Source organism: Nuphar pumila, chromosome 16 (assembly GCF_984573655.1).
Source record: "Nuphar pumila chromosome 16, dmNupPumi1.hap1.1, whole genome shotgun sequence".
NCBI lineage: Eukaryota > Viridiplantae > Streptophyta > Magnoliopsida > Nymphaeales > Nymphaeaceae > Nuphar > Nuphar pumila.
In genome coordinates, this window is record NC_143264.1 from 86,935,279 (window position 1) to 86,952,706 (window position 17,428).

Consider the following 17,428-nt stretch of genomic DNA (forward strand, 5'->3'; position numbering starts at 1 on the left):
CACAAAGATTTTTTCTTACATAATGGAACATATACTGGATCTTCATATGCATAGGCATGACCGTCCAAACATATGCTAGTGTCATTTAATCATCCTGCTTTTTGTTGCATTTTTAATAGCAAACTACTGTATGTGGCACTTCCTAGATTAATTCTTGCTTTTGATACCGATCAAGTCTGTTAGTTCATGCATGATTTGACTAAGGCACAATGTGCAGCTGTGAAGTGCTTGCTATGTTATTAAGGCACATTTTCATACTTTGTTTGCTCCTTTGTTGATTTCATTCAACTCAATTATCAACATATTATAATGTAATTAGGTCAATTGCCCATATAATTGCAGTTCCACTAGTGGTTGCATGGACCTTGAATCCGACCTCATTTCGTGAAGTTTTAGAAAGCAATATGCCATTGCTTAATCTAGCACCAAGAATTGTGCTATAGCTATTGCACAATATGTTGCCTTCCAAAAGGTCCTATCCTTGGCTTGATAGGAATGAGTGCTACTTTCATTGTACGAACAATCTCACTATTGACAATATTAAGCAAGCAAGAAAGAACAAAAAAAAAAAAGAACAATGAGACAAGAGCAAAGAAGAGCAAGGAAGGGCAAAGAGAGAACTTCATTCACTAAAAAATGAGAGGGCTATACAACATGTAAAACCCAAAAAAAATACTTTTCGGACCCGGTCGGATTCGGACCCGACCCGGATCCGATAACCCATTAGGGTTATAACACCCGATGCAAGGGTTTTTAAAACCCTCTTCCTCCCCCGCGCCGCTCTCCCCTTCTCCCTCGACTGAAAAAGCAAATCCCTTTGGGGTTTCCTGAATCAGCGCTTCACCCACGCCCTTTATATCACGCAAGGGTGAGGGGGAAGCCCTCACCCCTGCGCATCTCTTCTCTCTCCTTCTGCGTGCGATGCCGGTCGATGATAGCGCCGCCTCCCTCTCATCCCGCTTGCTACCGCTATCGCCGTCGGTGACCTCCCAGTTACGTTCCTCCTTTTTTTTATTCTTCTTTTTCCTCTGTTCTTCTTCCCCTTTCTTTGCATACGCCAGGAGGCCGGCCTTGCTGCGCATCCCTCTCCCTTAGTTGACTTGCCGGGAGGCCGGCAGGAGGCCGATGGTGTAAGTTTGAGAGTAACCTGCGAAAGAAGAAAAATAGAAGAACAGGGGTGCGGCTGTCACGATTTCAATAATGAAATCGTGACCTAAACATTATATTAATAAGTGTAAAATGAACAGTATGGGTCCGGGTCTGGTGTAATGTCCAGACCCGAAAGACCAAAAAATAAAACATACAGACTCGGTCCTGTACATACAATGGACCCGGGTCTAACTATCCCGACACAATGGACCCGGGTCTAAATGTCCATAATACAGTTTTTCACCCCCCCTCAAGTTGATCATGGTTTTGGACCATGAACAACTTGCCTTTAAGCATCCAAAAACGATCTTTTGTCAAACCCTTTGTAAATATGTCTGCAACTTGTCTTTCAGTATTGACGAACTCAGGCTCGATCTCTTTTTCTTCAACCTTTTGTCTCACAAAATGTTGGTCGATCTCAATATGCTTAGCACGACTGTGATGTATAGGATTGAATGACATGTTGAGAGCGCTTTGATTGTCACACAATAAGGTAGAGTGAGATATCTTTTCTCCCACTTCAGTTAGTAGATGCCTGATCCATGTGGCTTCGGCAGTAGCGGCAGCCATGGATCTATACTCAGCCTCAGTGCTGGATCTAGCGACAGCCTTTTGTTTTCTACTACTCCAAGAGACTAAATTTCTACCGATGAAGACACAATATCCTGATGTAGATCTCCGTTCATCAGGGTCTCCTGCCCAATCTGCATCACAATATACAGTAAGTTCATGCTCATCCTTGTTGCCAGATGACTGTGGTGAATATATCAATCCGTCCCCAATGGTTCCTTTCAGATATCGAAGGATCCTCTTAACCTCTTCCATATGTCCAGTACGTGGTGCATTGTATTTTGCATGTCACTCATCTTCAAGCCATTGTATTGACGCCTCTTTACTCAAAGACCAATGCTTGTATTTTGCATGTCACATAGTAGAAAGCAGAAATAGATTGAATTTCAAATCTGTGTATTGCAGGTCACATAGTAGAAAATAGAATTGTTGCATTAATGTTACTTTTACATGTTAATCTCATATTTTTTCAGTATTTATTTGAGATTTTTTATTTTTTGTTGGTTGTTGCTAAAGCATTTTTTATTTATTTGTAATTTTAGATATTTTTTATAGTTTTTTTTAAGTTTTCAAAAAAAAATTTTGAGGCTTACACCTCGCCTCAGATTTTGGTGGAGTGCCTCGCTACGCCTCAACGCTTTTCACAACACTGGGTGGAACAGTAAAACACAATTCCACGAACACCCGTGCATCTAGCATTTGATTTTTGCATTGCGCATTCTGCGTGATCAAACACACCCTTAATGGATTATCTCCTCAAAAGCAAAATACTTTATTTTATATATTTTTCATCAACCAATTTTCACTCCCATCTCCTGCACCCAAGCCCCTAAGTTTCAATCCCCCTGCCTAAACAAGATGGAAACGAGAAAGATTTGATGCTGGCTCCAGGCATATGTTACACCTGCTGGAGCAATGTGCTTGAAACCTGTTTGCTGAATTATTCAAACTTAAAAACAAGTCTTCTAGACAGAAGAAAAGGAAAACGAGCCTGTGTGTGTACTACTTGGCTGCCAAACACTGTTTGTAACCTGCTTTACAATTATCTGATATGCTTCACATACAAAAAAAAAATCACAAGTTAATGAACAGTTGAATGGTGGCTTGAATGTGTGTTCACATGGGGCCCACTTGTGTCACAGAGTAGTCTTGAGCTAGTTTTGCAAACCCACATGAGATGAGTAACATGTGGCAACATGAAACATGAAAGGTTTCTATAGTCACGGGAATGGAATGTTGAGAGAGAGAGAGAGATGATGATGATGATGATGATGATGGATCTCTCTTGGGTATGAAAGAGGAGGATTACAATCGCTAGTTTAAATTCTGTTTTCTCCATTGAAGGTGGAGAGTTGATCGCCACAAAATGGATCTTGATCATAGACAAGGGGCAATCAACTAATTGGAAGTACACATTCCATTTTATAATCAAAAGACATTTGATTGTTCCCGCTTGTATATTTTGTTTATTCTACTTCTTGTAACACTTTGAGCTTCATTTATTATCAATAAAGACCTTTTAAACTCTTCTCGTGAATGTAAGAAAATTGCAGAACCACATAAATCTTGTTTCTTGTGTATGTTTCTTTAGCAGTTATTTTGTTTGTATGTGCTTATTAATTGCACTGACATCACATCCAAAATGAAATCCTGAGCACAGGCCTCAAAACTGCTAGAACATCTTTGTTGTGCCTTCGTTGATATATGTACATTCTTAAAGGCTCGTTATGAAACACATGGTACATCAATTGAGTCAACTATTTTGAGAAGCCTCTGGGTTTTCTATATCAACAGACGCATGCTGTTGAGAGCGTGCCTCCGATGATTGAATGGGTTGTGGCTGTATGTGCTGAGGATCGTTATGATGCGCCAACCGAGCAAGCCGCTGTCTTCTCCACCTTTTGAGTGCCACGAGTAGAGAATGACCACTTACTGCGGTGCCAAATCCAACAATCGCTGAAAGCAGGATCGATAGAACGATTTGAACATGAAGCTGCGGTTCAATGAACATAAACATCAACCAAAGTTTTGACAGACAATTCACTAATTGTAATCTTGCCCATGTTATTCTCTCTATTATTAGTTACTTAAAAATAAAAGAACTCAGTAACTTGGAAACGACAGGAAACTTACTAGAGAATGGAAAAGATGAGCGTAAAGCACCACCAGCACAAACTGAACAGTTGCATACAGCCAGGCATGCTTTTTCCTTACTATATGCAGAGAAGAAGGGTTACTTCAACATCAAAAGATATAAAATCTCAAAGAACATTGCAAACACTAAGGTTACAAGTTAAAATCGTCCAAATCTTACTAAAGCCGTTGATTGTAAAGGGTGGTTTTGCCCTATAGTTACTTTAGATGGCATAAGTTGGGCAACCCACATAATTTCGGGTTCACCCAACTTAGGATGCCCATCTCCGGAGGATTTAAGAACCGAAATTACAAACTTTTGATCCATTTCCAACACATTATGGACAAAAAAGGACACCTGGTTTTGTTCTGTTTTTTCTTCCCTCTTAATTCGGTCCCAGAGCCATATCTTTTGGGCATTTTCACAAGATATAGTTTTTTCTTCTTTTTAATGAAAGATTCCTGTACTGAAGTACTAGATTTTTTTTCTAATTTTCCTGTTTCTTCTTTAACCCTGTTTTCTTGAGGTGGAACAATTCACTTAATCAGATCAGTCCGGAAGCCAACTGGGTTGCTGAATTGATCATTAAAAATTTAGCAGAACTATATGACCAGGTATTGGAATTGGCATATGATTTGCTCACCCATTGTGGATGCTGTCATGGAAGCAAGAAGACCCAAGACACAAGAAAATGGTAAGGATACTGCAAGAGCACCTGCACGCATCTCCCCAACCTGTTCAACAACTTAAAAATAAGAACCGACAATGGCAAAAAATGACGACAAACTGCTACTTACTCACCAGAAACTGCTCGAGAAAACAAAAATAAGCAAGCATGCTGACAATGACCAGAATAGGTATATCCTGCCATATCCTGTTCATAGAGAAACCAAAAGAGAGTGGGACACTCCCAAGAGTAAGTGAAAAAAAAAAGCCTGTGCCCTGAATGGTAAGGTCATTAATATACAGTTAATAATGTGCAGTTTGAGCCAGCACAAGAAACGATATGACATTTGTCTACTGAGAAAATTTTATTTATTTATTTTACAAAGTAATCCATAAAGAACAGTCATGTGATTATTAGTAACTTAAATGATACATGATCTATACATCCATATTAGCAACTTTTTCTTTCTCTATCTATCACTCATCGACTTCAAAAAGAAAAACATAATATACATCCATATTAACAACTCTTCCTTTCTTCTCTATCTATCATTCATCGACTTCAAAAGGAAAAACATAACACATAGTCAAGATGATGGAACCTAATAGGGGCTAATAAAGAGGAAGAAGAACAAAAAATGAAAGGTAGCATGTAGCTAATACATCTTCCACATTCAGGAGAACCGGAACTGATTTAATCTTTAAGTCAAATTAGATTATTGCTGTCCAAAATCCTTGCTAACCATTCTTTTGGATGCCCATTCCCCAGCAAAACAACTTGAGTCATATTTCATATTATAGACTGATATTGAATGCCAAAATGTCCAAGCAAAGAAGTTTAAGAAGAAGAAAAAAAGACAAAAATATAAAGTCAAGTCTCAAATTACAAATGCTGCCAACATGTGGATGAACCTGAAAAGCTGACACATGGTTCAATCTAAGAACATAAAAAACCCATCTTGGTTTTGCATCTATTCAAATAAGTTGGCTTTGCAAACGACCATAGTAGCACAAGAACTCGTTTCAGCTGCCATAAAATACCTCAACAAAGGCCCAGTTCACGGAACCTAAATGGGTGAAATTACTAGGCCTCAAGGAAAGACTACTTGAGTTTCTTATGCACATATAAGTGGGCCAAGAGTAGGAAAAAATAGATAGTGGTTCATCACTTCTGACATAATACAGTCCAGTGAGATTCACATCATGCAGAAGGTCACAAGGACAATGTCTTAAGCAATCCCTCTAACATGATAAAATGCATAGCTGGTCTTGCAATCCAATTGTACATAGTGGGGCAAAAGCTTGGCCAGTCATAATGGTCATAAGACAGAACATGATGCACTCATGCATAACATGTTTGAGCTTTAATAGAACTCATAGAGAAGAAACTGACTTTGCCCCTCATGGAATGCATATTCGAGAAGAGACCTACTCAATTATGTCCTCAGAAGAGAAATTCAATTGGCATAAAAAAAAATGCATGTTTTGATAAATGGAAATATACAGAAATGGCGCCCTAAGATCAACAAACCTCCACAAAAATGTCACTGTTTGTGGTCCACCATGTGGACATGAGCATCAAACTTCAGAGAATTTTTAAGTTCTCATTCCACTAGGTCCTGGATCAAAATGATAGGTTTCTTTAACTGACCAAGGCTCGTCCAAGTAATAGTAAAGGCCCTAGCAGTTCACACAAGGCAACACCCATTCTTTTGAGTTAAAATTTTGCAGACCACCTGTATCCAGAAGAAGGCACTTCACTACAGAGCTGAACTGAGGTCAGTTAAATGTTAAATGCAATTTAGCATGTGTCATCCATCAGCACCTGCCATGAGAGGCATATCAAATGCTAACTCGACTATGATTGGAAGATTCTGACATGAAGCTTGGAATGGCTCAATGCCACAGCAAAATTTAATACCCTCTAGTGAAGAGAGTAATAGCCTCTAACTTCAGTAAAGGAAGGTTCAATTCAACTTTAATTTTGACATAGGATGCTAATTAGTTGCTAAAAATGTTTTCTGAGTAAGCAATCATACTCATTTGTTCTCGTGTTAGTCAATAAGTCAGGTGCGGACACAGAAAATTTTCTTATTGTGCATTGTTGATACAAAGAATCTCCTCATATGCTGAAATGGCATGACGATTTCGAGAAACAAAATGCTGAAAATGAGGAAACAAGCAAAAGAAATGATTGAAATTGAAACTGGGATTGTTCCAAAAGTTAGGTAGAACAACTTGATAGGAAAATGAAAAAGAAAACAGATGAAATCACAGGCCAACCAAAACAGAATATTTAGTGTCGGGAACATGATAATATGCGAAGTATAATATTTCATATGGCTATTTGAACTCTCTGATTGTTGCTAACAAGATACACAATCGACCACTTACCTGTAGTGAGGTACCCGTTGGTGAGGTCTATTAGACCTCTGCCCATTGGCAGCAAGAGCATTTTGAATTCGTAACAAAGTAACTGGAAGATTTTGAACCTCCTGCTTACAAACTTCACAATTTTTATTTCCCTTTATGGTAAACCACTTTATTGCACACTCTTGATGGGCCAGTGCAAGTGCTCCTTTGCAGCCACACTCCAATTTAAAAGTGTCACCCCCTTCGTCTAGTTCAGTTAAACAAATTCTGCACACAGCCTCTTCTTCAGAAATATTTTCTCCTCCCTCCTTGGCATCTGCACCATGCAGTTCACACGACACGTCTTAATAAAAAAAACCCACAGAATTTAAACGTACAATCCCTAAGACCAAAGAATTTTCAACATGTTGAAGTAATATAGGAATTAAGCCAGATAACCATTAAAAAGAATAACATGCATGAAGTTGTATAGAATACCAGTATCCACTGCCAATTCAGAATTAGGAGCGGCACCACTCAATTCTGTAACAAGAGGGCTACCAGGAATTACACGAAAGAAGCCTCCTAAGGATTCTATTCGCCTCAAGCTCCTGGGTTTGGCATTCAAAGGAACTGATAGCGAACGGTACATATGTTTTCCAACTCCAGATCTCTGTTCAGGGAAAAAATCATGTAAGAATGTGCACTACCATAGCAATCTTTTAATTTTCAAGATAGATTGACTTGCATGCGAACACACATACGCATATGTAACTCGTGCTGCTTGTTTTGAGTCACAGCACGACTTACTATTTCTCACCTTCAGGAATGTTAAGTTCAGTTTCAAAGCAATGCAGGACATATTCACGACAACTAGATGCTGCACGCCAACTACTAATTTGTGATTGTGTTCCAATGTACTTGTAACAGCAGAGTGTGTGTAAATGACTCCCAAAGAAACTATCTATACTTCCAGATTCGCGTCTGTGTGTGATTCAAAAATCTTGGAATACTTACAACTGATGAAGATTGGCCAGACATGTTGCGCTCATTTGTTGTTACTTCAGAGTTTGAATCAACAACTGGCGTAACTGGCAGTGATGATGTTCTTCTCATCAAAGGAGGAACCAATGCTTTTGTGAGAGAAAATGACCTTAAGAAGGAAAACTTCTCTCGTTGCCTGCCTGATGATGCCCCTGGACCTAAAATAGCAGATTTTTCACTATCCACAGATGTTATTTTGGTTTTGAAGCTTGGCCACTGGAGCAGATTTTTGATAGATGATTTCCCTCTGGATGTGGATGGGCTGGGTAAAATATTTGCTCTTACAGAAGTAGGACTTTCAGGAGGCATGTCCAATCTCACAAAAGCAAATGTTGAGTCGCCTGGTGATTTCGAGAGTGCCTCTGACTGGTTTGATTGTCTCCGATGCTTAACAGAAGTGACTTGTCCAGACATTCTTGTTGACTCTTCACCCTAAAAACCATTCAACACGATAATGGCCATTAACACATTTTTGCCTTACACTTGGAAAAAGTTGTGCGTTTAGGGAGCGTTTGATGCACTGAACGCATGCCACCCAGACAAACGGGCGGCATTCTGTCCAGAACGCTCCAGTCGCACCCCCTGACGCATCCCATTGTTGCTGATTCAAAGGCAGAAAACACAATCCCACGCGTGTGTTTGTACCGCGATGCAAACACGCCCTCAGAGTAATAAAAAACCAACAGCACATATTGCAATAAATAAAATAAAAATCAAAACTTGCATTAAATTGATTCAACAAAAAAATATTCACATCTATGTTTTCTAAAAGTGTTTAGGGCGTCTAGAACAATTGTTTAGGAGCCACTAATTCCCCCCCCCCCCCTCTCTCTCTCTCTCTCTATATATATATATATATATATATATATATATATATATATGGTCGTGAGAATATCCATGTTACAAACCATGCAAATGGATAGGATATTTCCAATATTTTTTTGCAAATCCAACCTTGCAAATGCTATCAGCATGATCCATTTGCTAGGAATCAATGCTTGGATTATGTTTTTTGATGAAAAAAATATGTTGTTTTGAAGCTTCAATATTTATGAAAATTGTAGACCATTAATTTTGAAAACCTATAAAAACCTATCCGCATGTTGGAATTGGACAATCCAAAGAGACAACCCCTACGAAATCATGTATGTAGATCAAACACATAGTCAGGTTTAAAAAAAAAACTTGAAAAAACTTGGTTCATACGAGAGATCTTATATTCTCACTATATATGTGTGTGTGTGTGAGAGAGAGAAATGGTAGCTGCTAACCACTTTTCTAGCTAACCGCCAGCTAATTGGGCTTTTGAGGGTTTTTTCATGTTTTCCTTAAATCTGACCATATAGGTTTTTATAAGGTTTAAAAATTGACAACCTAAGATTTACATAAATATTCAAGGCTTAAATAAAAACATGATCCAAGTGTTGTTCCCTAGTAAATTGACCATGTACAATCAAATTTAAGGAAAATATGAAAAAAAATCTTCTGTTAGAAACTACTGCATATATATATATATATATATATATATATATATATATATATATATTGTAAACCATCTAAATGGCTTTAAAGGACACAGTTTTGAGTGATTGCTTACTCTGAACTTATAGTAGTATTTCTATAGTGTACTTAGTACATGTATTAGAATAGGCATTTAACATGTTGGATGTGTTTAGAAACTGCCGAAAATCAAGGGTTCAAATTGCATCAAAACTTGATGAAATAAAAATTAAAATTTCTCATTAAATTGATTCAATCCAAATCACGATTTTTAGTAAATAAGCCTTAATGAACACATCTATAGGTTAGAATCAAGCAAAAAATCCATACAACCATGTTTGTTAGAAGTGTTTAAGACAGTCAAGGACAAACTGTTTACGAGGTACTCATCTCTCTCTCTCTCTCTCTCTCTCTCTCTCTCTCTCTCTCTATATATATATATATATATATATATATATATATATATATATATATATATATATATATATATATATATATATATATATATATATATATATATAAACATGGGTGAGAACTTCACAAGATTATGACAAACAAGCGATACTTGATAATGTCTGTGTGCACAATGCACGCTTGAATGTGACTGTGTGTGTGTGCGCGCACATGTGCTGAACAACAATTTACATGTTAACAAATTACAAGAGCACCACTTCATAATTCACACGCATAAATTATTCGTGGTGATAGAGGAAGATCCTATACAGGAAGGGTAGATTTTTCATCTACACATGCTTAAAGAGAACCATAGTAAAGCCCTTAAGTTAGAACCAAATTTACCTATCTCGATGTTAACGAACCCAACCCTGAGTTGGGACTCTGTTCCCAACGCAGAGAGAGAGAGAGAGAGAGGTAAATTCAGCAAGGAACGCACATGGGAAGGTTAAAAGGGCAGTCACCTGCTGAGAATCCGGATGCTGAGGGACGATTGTGTCGACGGACCTTTCTTCCTCATTCTCCACCATATGTATTTCGCCAACCATCTTCTTTCTTCTTACTAATTTATGATATTATGAATGCATACAATAGACAGACACGCAGTAAGAAGGGAGGAACGGCCTGTCCGCTCAGAAAACCAAACCACTGAAAGATTTCAAAGAATCTCCAGAAGGGGATTCCGACCATGAACCAGCCTTCACAATAAACTCCGGAGAAGTCATCATGGGTATTGGCAAACCGTAACCAAAACCCCCAATTTCCTTAGGTAGTAACGGGCTATCGACCTTTTGATTTCTCCGCTATGACGAAACTGTGCGCACCGCACCCAGAAGTTGGTAGACAAAGTGCAGAATTGTGTGCGTGAGGAAGCATGATGGCCCACTTTCAGCAGCAGTGAGATCAGGGTATAGGTTCACCGGAAAGACCTGCGGCCCTATCGGAGTCCACCCACCTTCCATGAAGCTTCATCCTCTAACCAAATTCTCGACAAGAATTTCCGCTTCTGCCTCCGCTAAACGTATAAGAAAAATCATTTTTTTCCATAAATGGGATTCAGAATTCAACTTGGGTTCCCTCATTGGTTTCGTCAGCATGTTTGACAAGCCGTCCCGCCTAAGTTCATTGGCCATTGACCTCATTTATCTGTTCTGCGGTTACGGATTAGCTTACTTTTGGTGAACCGTAACACATGCGCCACCAACATTTTTGTTTTGCTAATCGCGCAAGTGTAGTAAGACGGTTGACTTATATTATATATATATATATATATATATCAGAAAAATATTATAAAAAAGAAACTTCTTGGTGGTTTCGCATTATCCTTTTTAAATGTTCTTTCGGGTAATGGGGTGGGCCATGAATAACGTAATGGATGATGGCGCCTAGGTTGAGCAATGAGGCTGCAGATGAGTTCGAGAGTTGGTGGAGATTTCTCTTTCCGCTCTTCTTTTCTTTTCTTTTCCTTTTCATTTTCTTTTTTAATTTTCCCTTTCTTTTTCTTTTTTATCCCCTGTTATGGTCTTTACATTGACAACAAAAGCATAGTAAGGCAAATGAGAAGAAGAGAAACAAATCATTATTGTCTGTATGTATTATATCATCTACTGCGATTTTTGTTTTATTTATGAATTCAAAGGGTTATCTATTGGGCTATGAGCTCACATTTTTGTTATCGAACCAGACCAGGTCTGTATTGATAATATTTCCATGTCAGGTGTTTCACTGCCAGTGTACAAAAATGAAACCATAATGTGACTAAAGCTTTGCCATTGGAATAAAGCAATCGGACTCATAGAGCTAAGCCCATCTGCAGAAGTCAAAATTCCCTAAATATAAACTCACTTGTGTAAAAATATTATTTAAATCCAAAAAAATACTTAAATATCTTAAATATGCACACACAAAAATATATACTAACCACAAATCTGCCCATTTAAAAATGAGATTGCATGTCATTTGATCTTAATTATCTACTCGAAATACTAACCACAAATCTACCCATTTAAAAATCTTATTAATCAACAAAAATTATGTTAATACATGTGCCAATCGAGTCAGACAGGGAGCAAACTATACTAGAAAAAAAATTCGCTACATTTTAAACTCTCGAGTAAGATATTAGATACGGTAAAAACATGCAATATCTCCGTGTACACTGTATTTCTATCCACAGACACAACAGCATAAAGCCTTATAAATAAGAATGACGATGAGGGGGTTTTTACCGCGCTGCTGCCCCTATTGCACCTGCACCAGCATTATCTAAAATTGACATGTAACGTAATATCTTGCAATTTTTACCTCTATTTTAAATATAATAAACATATTTTTTATTTAAATAATTATATTTTTTATGTCTAAAATTAAAACAATATATATATATATATATATTAATTCACGGGTTTTATATAAGTAAAAATTTAATTGTATGCATTAAGTAAGAACATGCATTCAAAAGCATTACCAATAATTAAAGTTAAAAAGTCTTTCATGCATGTTGCATTGAGTCCGGCATTCTTAAATATTTAATTTAGCATGAGATAGTTGATTGTTTTAATTAAACTACTTATATTGCAAGTTTGTTCTGAATATATGATGTTTGTAGAGTCATTTAATTTGATTTATTCGAATTTTTTTACTGTTGGATTTCGAGAGGGTCTCGTACGAGAACTTCAGTTCTCACTTCATTTAAAAAAAAAAATTCAGGTACTGAAGCATAGTGATGGAGGGACTGACTTGCTAGAGGGAGTAAAAGTTATGATACAGTGGCTCGGATTCTGACAGAGTTGGGAGTTTTTGTTTTGAGAAAACTTGTTGAACCCTAAAGGGGGATTATTTTATTAAATTGATGGTTTGATTCATTCTATGTATAGAATGATTGTTGGGTTGTATGTATTAAATTTGCAATGTGCCCTGGGTCCTTAGGATATTTTTTTGTAATATTTTAAAATTATTTATTTATTTTAAAAAAAATCTATAAAATTTTTGAGGATGAGTTTGGGGTCGTTATAGAGTTGGTATTAGAGTTAGTTAGAACCACCACCATAAAATCATAAACTCGCACTCCAAAAGCAGTCCCTGCATCACTGTTAAGAGATATCTTATGAATTTTTATTTTCTTATTGTCCTGTGATTATGATTTTTTTTATTTTGGCCATATGGACAATTATAATTAAATATGTGTATAATGATTTAATTTGTATGTTTGATATGATTATGTTTCTTTAGTGGGATCAATCCTAAGGGGGTAGGTTTGATCTATGGATATAACTTAATGATAATTTCTGATTTTTAATTGATTTTTGGATGTATACCCGTGCAAACGCTCTTGAGAACTAGCAAGAATAGTGTGACTTTCTGACGAATGCCCTCAACAGCCCGACTAAGATAGTCACTACTCATATTCAGGCAGAGACTGCTCAGCCTGACTAAGACAGTCACTACTCATATTCAGGCAGAGACTGCTCAGCATGCACCATGCGTGGACCCTGCACCAGTTGTGACCCCTAACACTCGTGTGGTGACTTATGAGAAGTTTTTAAAGTTGGATCCACCTTTTTCTGGAAAGGCCGACCCTGAAGCTGTTGAGAACTGGGTCGAGGAGATAAAGCATGATTTTCGTGTCTTGCCCATATCAGAGGATAGGCAGACTGATTTTGTCACCTACCGTATGAAAGATGATGCTAAGTGGTGAGACACTATTTGGAAGGTAAAATTCGCTATGATGAAGTCTATCTCCTGGAAGACCTTCTGAGATGAGTTCTTTGATGCCTACTTTTCCTTATTCACTAGAGAAATAATGTAGCAGAAGTTCTTCGAGCTGACTCAGAAGAACATGAGTTTGGTGGACTATACCACTAAATTTCAAAGTCTTGAGCGTTATTGTCCCAACCTATTTGCTGATGACAAGGTGAGGGCAGCGAAGTAGGTGAGAAGACTTAAAGACGGGCTACGAGTATGAGTGATGACTAGTTGCCCTACGAAGTTCAGCGGTGCAATTGATTCATATTCCATCTTGAATGAGGACTATGAGTGATTCAAGGGAGGTCAGTCCAAAAAGACAGTTGACAACGATAATAGTAGAGCTCATAAGCATCCATCTACTGGTGGTAAGATGCATGGTGTGCAATATAAGAGGTAGGAGACTCAACAGGGAAACCGCCAAAACCGTCCTTAGCAGAAGCAACTGTAGCAGGCAAAGACACAACAAACATGTCAGAGGTGCAACAAGAGCCATCCTTTCGATTGGTGTCTTCATTTCACTAGACTCTGTTATCAGTGCAAGCAACCTGAACATATTGCACAGTACTACCCAAACAAGCTAGAAGCCCAAGGTAGCCAGCAGTAGACGCAGCAGCAGGTGCAGAGGAAGACCAATAGGCATGTGTACACTGCCATAGCCACATAGCATAATGATCAAAGAGATATGATTGAAGGTATTATCATAGTTGTAGATCACCCTACACGTGTTATGTTTGATTCATGGGCAACCCATTCTTTTATATCTTCTTTTTTTGCTGGATTGCTTGACATAGCTTAGAAACTGCATTAAAGGTTATGTCTTCGATGAGTGTGTCAACTCATTGTGCAAAGTATATTTTCGTAGTTTGAGCAGTTATTGAGGGACATGAGTTGTCAGCCAATTTGATTTTACTTGAGATGACATTATAGGATGTCATTTTGGGCATGGATTGGCTATCTTGTCATAACACGACTCTTTATTGTCGAGGAAAGAAGGTATGCATTGAGCGACCCGATCTTTCAACGTTGGTTTTTTAGGCGACTAGGATGGTTGGCGAGGTGAAAGTTGTATCAACGTTGAAGATCTTGAAGTACTGCAAGCAAGGATGTGTTATGTTTTTAGCTAGTGTGTCTGCTATAAATAGTCAGAAGATACCATTGGAGTAGTTTCCTGATGTATTTCTAGAGGACTTACCAGGTTTACCACCTTATCGTGAGATCGAGTTTTCGATAGAGTTGATGATTAGAATGACACCGGTGTCACATGCATCGTATTGTATGGCACCCGCTGAGTTCATGGAGCTGAAGAAGCTTTTGTAAGAGCTTCTTGACAAGAGGTTTATCAGACTGAGTGTGACACCTTGCGTTGTATCAATTTTGTTTATCAAGAAAAATGATGGATCTATGAGGCTTTACATTGACTATCGTATGTTGAATCAGGTGATGGTGAAGAACAAATATCCTTTGCCCAAGATAGATGATCTGTTTGATCAATTGCGCACAATGAATGTGTTCTTGAAGATTGACCTTCGTTCGGGATATCATCAGTTGTAGATCAAGGCAAAGGACATTCTGGAGATGACTTTTCAGTCCAGATACACGCATTATGAGTTTTTAGTGATGTCTTTTGGACTCACGAATGCCTCAGCAGTGTTTACAGACTTGATGAATCGAGTCTTTCAGTTATGACTGAATCAATTTGTTATATTGTTTATTAATGACATACTAATTTATTCAGAAAGTGAGAGGAAACACAAAGAGCATTTGAGAATTGTTTTGCAAACACTAAGAGAACATATGCTCTATGCTAAGTTTTCTAAATGCAAAGTTTGGATCGACAGGGTTATGTTTCTCGGTCATGTTATATTAGGAAATGGTGTTGAGGTGGATCCGACGAATGTGGATGCAATGTTATCTTGGGAGCAGCCGATAATGATCACAAAGATTAAGAGTTTCTTGGGATTGGCTGGATATTATCATAGATTTATCCAGTACTTCTCTTGTATAGTTGCCCCAATGACGAAGCTATTGCAGAAAGATGTGAAGTTTGTTTAGATGCTATACCATGAGAAGAGCTTCTAGAAGTTGAAGAAGACATTGACCTCAACTCAGTTATGATGCTACCATCAAGATCAGAAGGTTTTGTGGTATATAGCGATACCTTGGGAACCAGATTGAGTTGTGTCTTGATGCAACACAGAAATATGATTATTTATGCTTTTTGACAACTAAAGGTGCACGACAAGAACTACTCAATGCACAACTTAGAGTTAGCAGCCATTGTCTTTGTACTGAAGATTTGGCATCACTATTTATACGAAGAGCAGTTTGAGGTTCTATATGACCACAAGAGTCTCAAGTATATTTTCACGCAGAAGGATCTGAACTTGAGACAATGCAAGTGGTTAAAATTCCTCAAGGATTATGAGTTTAACATAATTTATCATCCGGGTAAAGTAAATGTGGTGGTTGATGCACTGAGTAGGAAGAATTTGGTTTTGGCCATCAACTTGATTGAGCGAAGTTGAGATTTACCTAAGGAATTTGTCAAGTGGTAGTCATTTACAAATAAAGCCGGATGCATCCATTGTGCAGGGATGAGAGCGCAACCCGAGATCATAGATCACATTGAGGCATTACAGTTAGATGATCTGGACTTCGAGAAGTTGTGTGAGAGTGCTTAAAGGCCGAATGCACAATTCCATCATGAGGAGGACATGACCATTATATTTAAGGATAGATACTGGATTTTGAAGGCTCTTTAAGAGGAGTTGATAAGTGAGACTCACAGGTCGAAGTATTCTGTTCATACTGGTAGCACCAAGATGTTCAAAGACTTACAACCGACTTATTGATGGAATGTAATGAAACAAGATGTGGCAAGGTTTGTGTCTCGTTGTCTTTCTAGCCAGCAAGTTAAGATTGAGTACTAGAGACATGGTGGATTGTTGTAGCCGTTGGACATCCCTGAGTGAAAGTGTGACGATATATCGATGGATATCATAGTAAGACTACCAAGAACCCATCGTCATCCTGATGCTATCTGAGTGATAATGGACCAACTGATGAAGAGTGCACATTTTCTGTCGATCAAGGTGAGTCAGACCTTGGAGAGCTTGACAAACTTGTATATTGATGAGATCATCAGATTATATGAGGTACCACTTTCGATCATATCGGATCGAGATCCCTGCTTTACGTCATATTTTTTATGCCAGTTATAGAAGGCTTTGGGTACCAAATTGACGTTCAACATAACTTTCTATATGCAGACTGATGGACAGACCGAGCGTACAATCCAAACTCTCGAGGACATGTTGAGGGCATGCACGCTGGATTGGGCTGGAGATTGGGATAAGCATGTGAAACTTGCAGAGTTTTTATACAACAATAGCTACCACACTAGTATTGTTATGGCCTCGTATGAAGCTCTGTATGGTAGACCTTGCAGATTCTTTGTATCTTGGGCTGTGGTTGGTATTAGAGGAGTTGAGTCTCCAAAGGTGATATATCACTATTTTGATCATGTGTGATTGATTGCTATACAGAGTCGACAGAAGAGCTACGTCGATCAGGGATGTAGGAAGCTTAGTTTCGCAATGGGTGAGTATCTTTTTGTTTGGATATCACTGATGAAGAGCATTTTCAGGTTCAAAAAAAGGAGAAGGTCAGTCTTCGGTACATGGGACCTTTTGAGATCCTTGAGCGATTTGGAGAGTCAGCATATCGAGTGGTACTTCTGCCCCAGTTTTTCTAGATCCACAACATTTTTCATGTTTTGATGTTGGAGAAGTATATACCAGACCCCTTGTAATA

At 38.1% G+C, this 17,428-nt stretch overlaps 1 protein-coding gene across 1 annotated transcript; it reads right to left on the bottom strand.

The window, feature by feature from the left end:
• Nucleotides 1–3,301: 3,301 nt before the first annotated feature.
• On the bottom strand, nt 3,302–10,882 carry LOC149814003 (uncharacterized). Its single transcript, XM_089991350.1, has 8 exons — nt 10,333–10,882; nt 7,889–8,347; nt 7,370–7,544; nt 6,914–7,208; nt 4,655–4,727; nt 4,497–4,587; nt 3,853–3,932; nt 3,302–3,712 (listed from the first exon to the last, which is right to left on the bottom strand). The coding sequence occupies exons 1-8, from the start codon at nt 10,414–10,416 to the stop codon at nt 3,473–3,475; spliced, it is 1,497 nt and encodes a 498-aa protein (XP_089847476.1). The 5' UTR covers nt 10,417–10,882; the 3' UTR covers nt 3,302–3,472.
• Nucleotides 10,883–17,428: the final 6,546 nt, after the last annotated feature.

Coding starts and splice junctions, on each gene's coding strand:
- LOC149814003 (XM_089991350.1), bottom strand. CDS start 10,416: ATGGTTGGCGAAATACATATGGTGGAGAATGAGGAAGAAAGGTCCGTC. Junction 4,588..4,654: donor GTTTTCTCGAGCAGTTTCTG/GTGAGTAAGTAG, acceptor GTTGTTGAACAG/GTTGGGGAGATGCGTGCAGG. Junction 3,713..3,852: donor CTCATCTTTTCCATTCTCTA/GTAAGTTTCCTG, acceptor ATTGAACCGCAG/CTTCATGTTCAAATCGTTCT.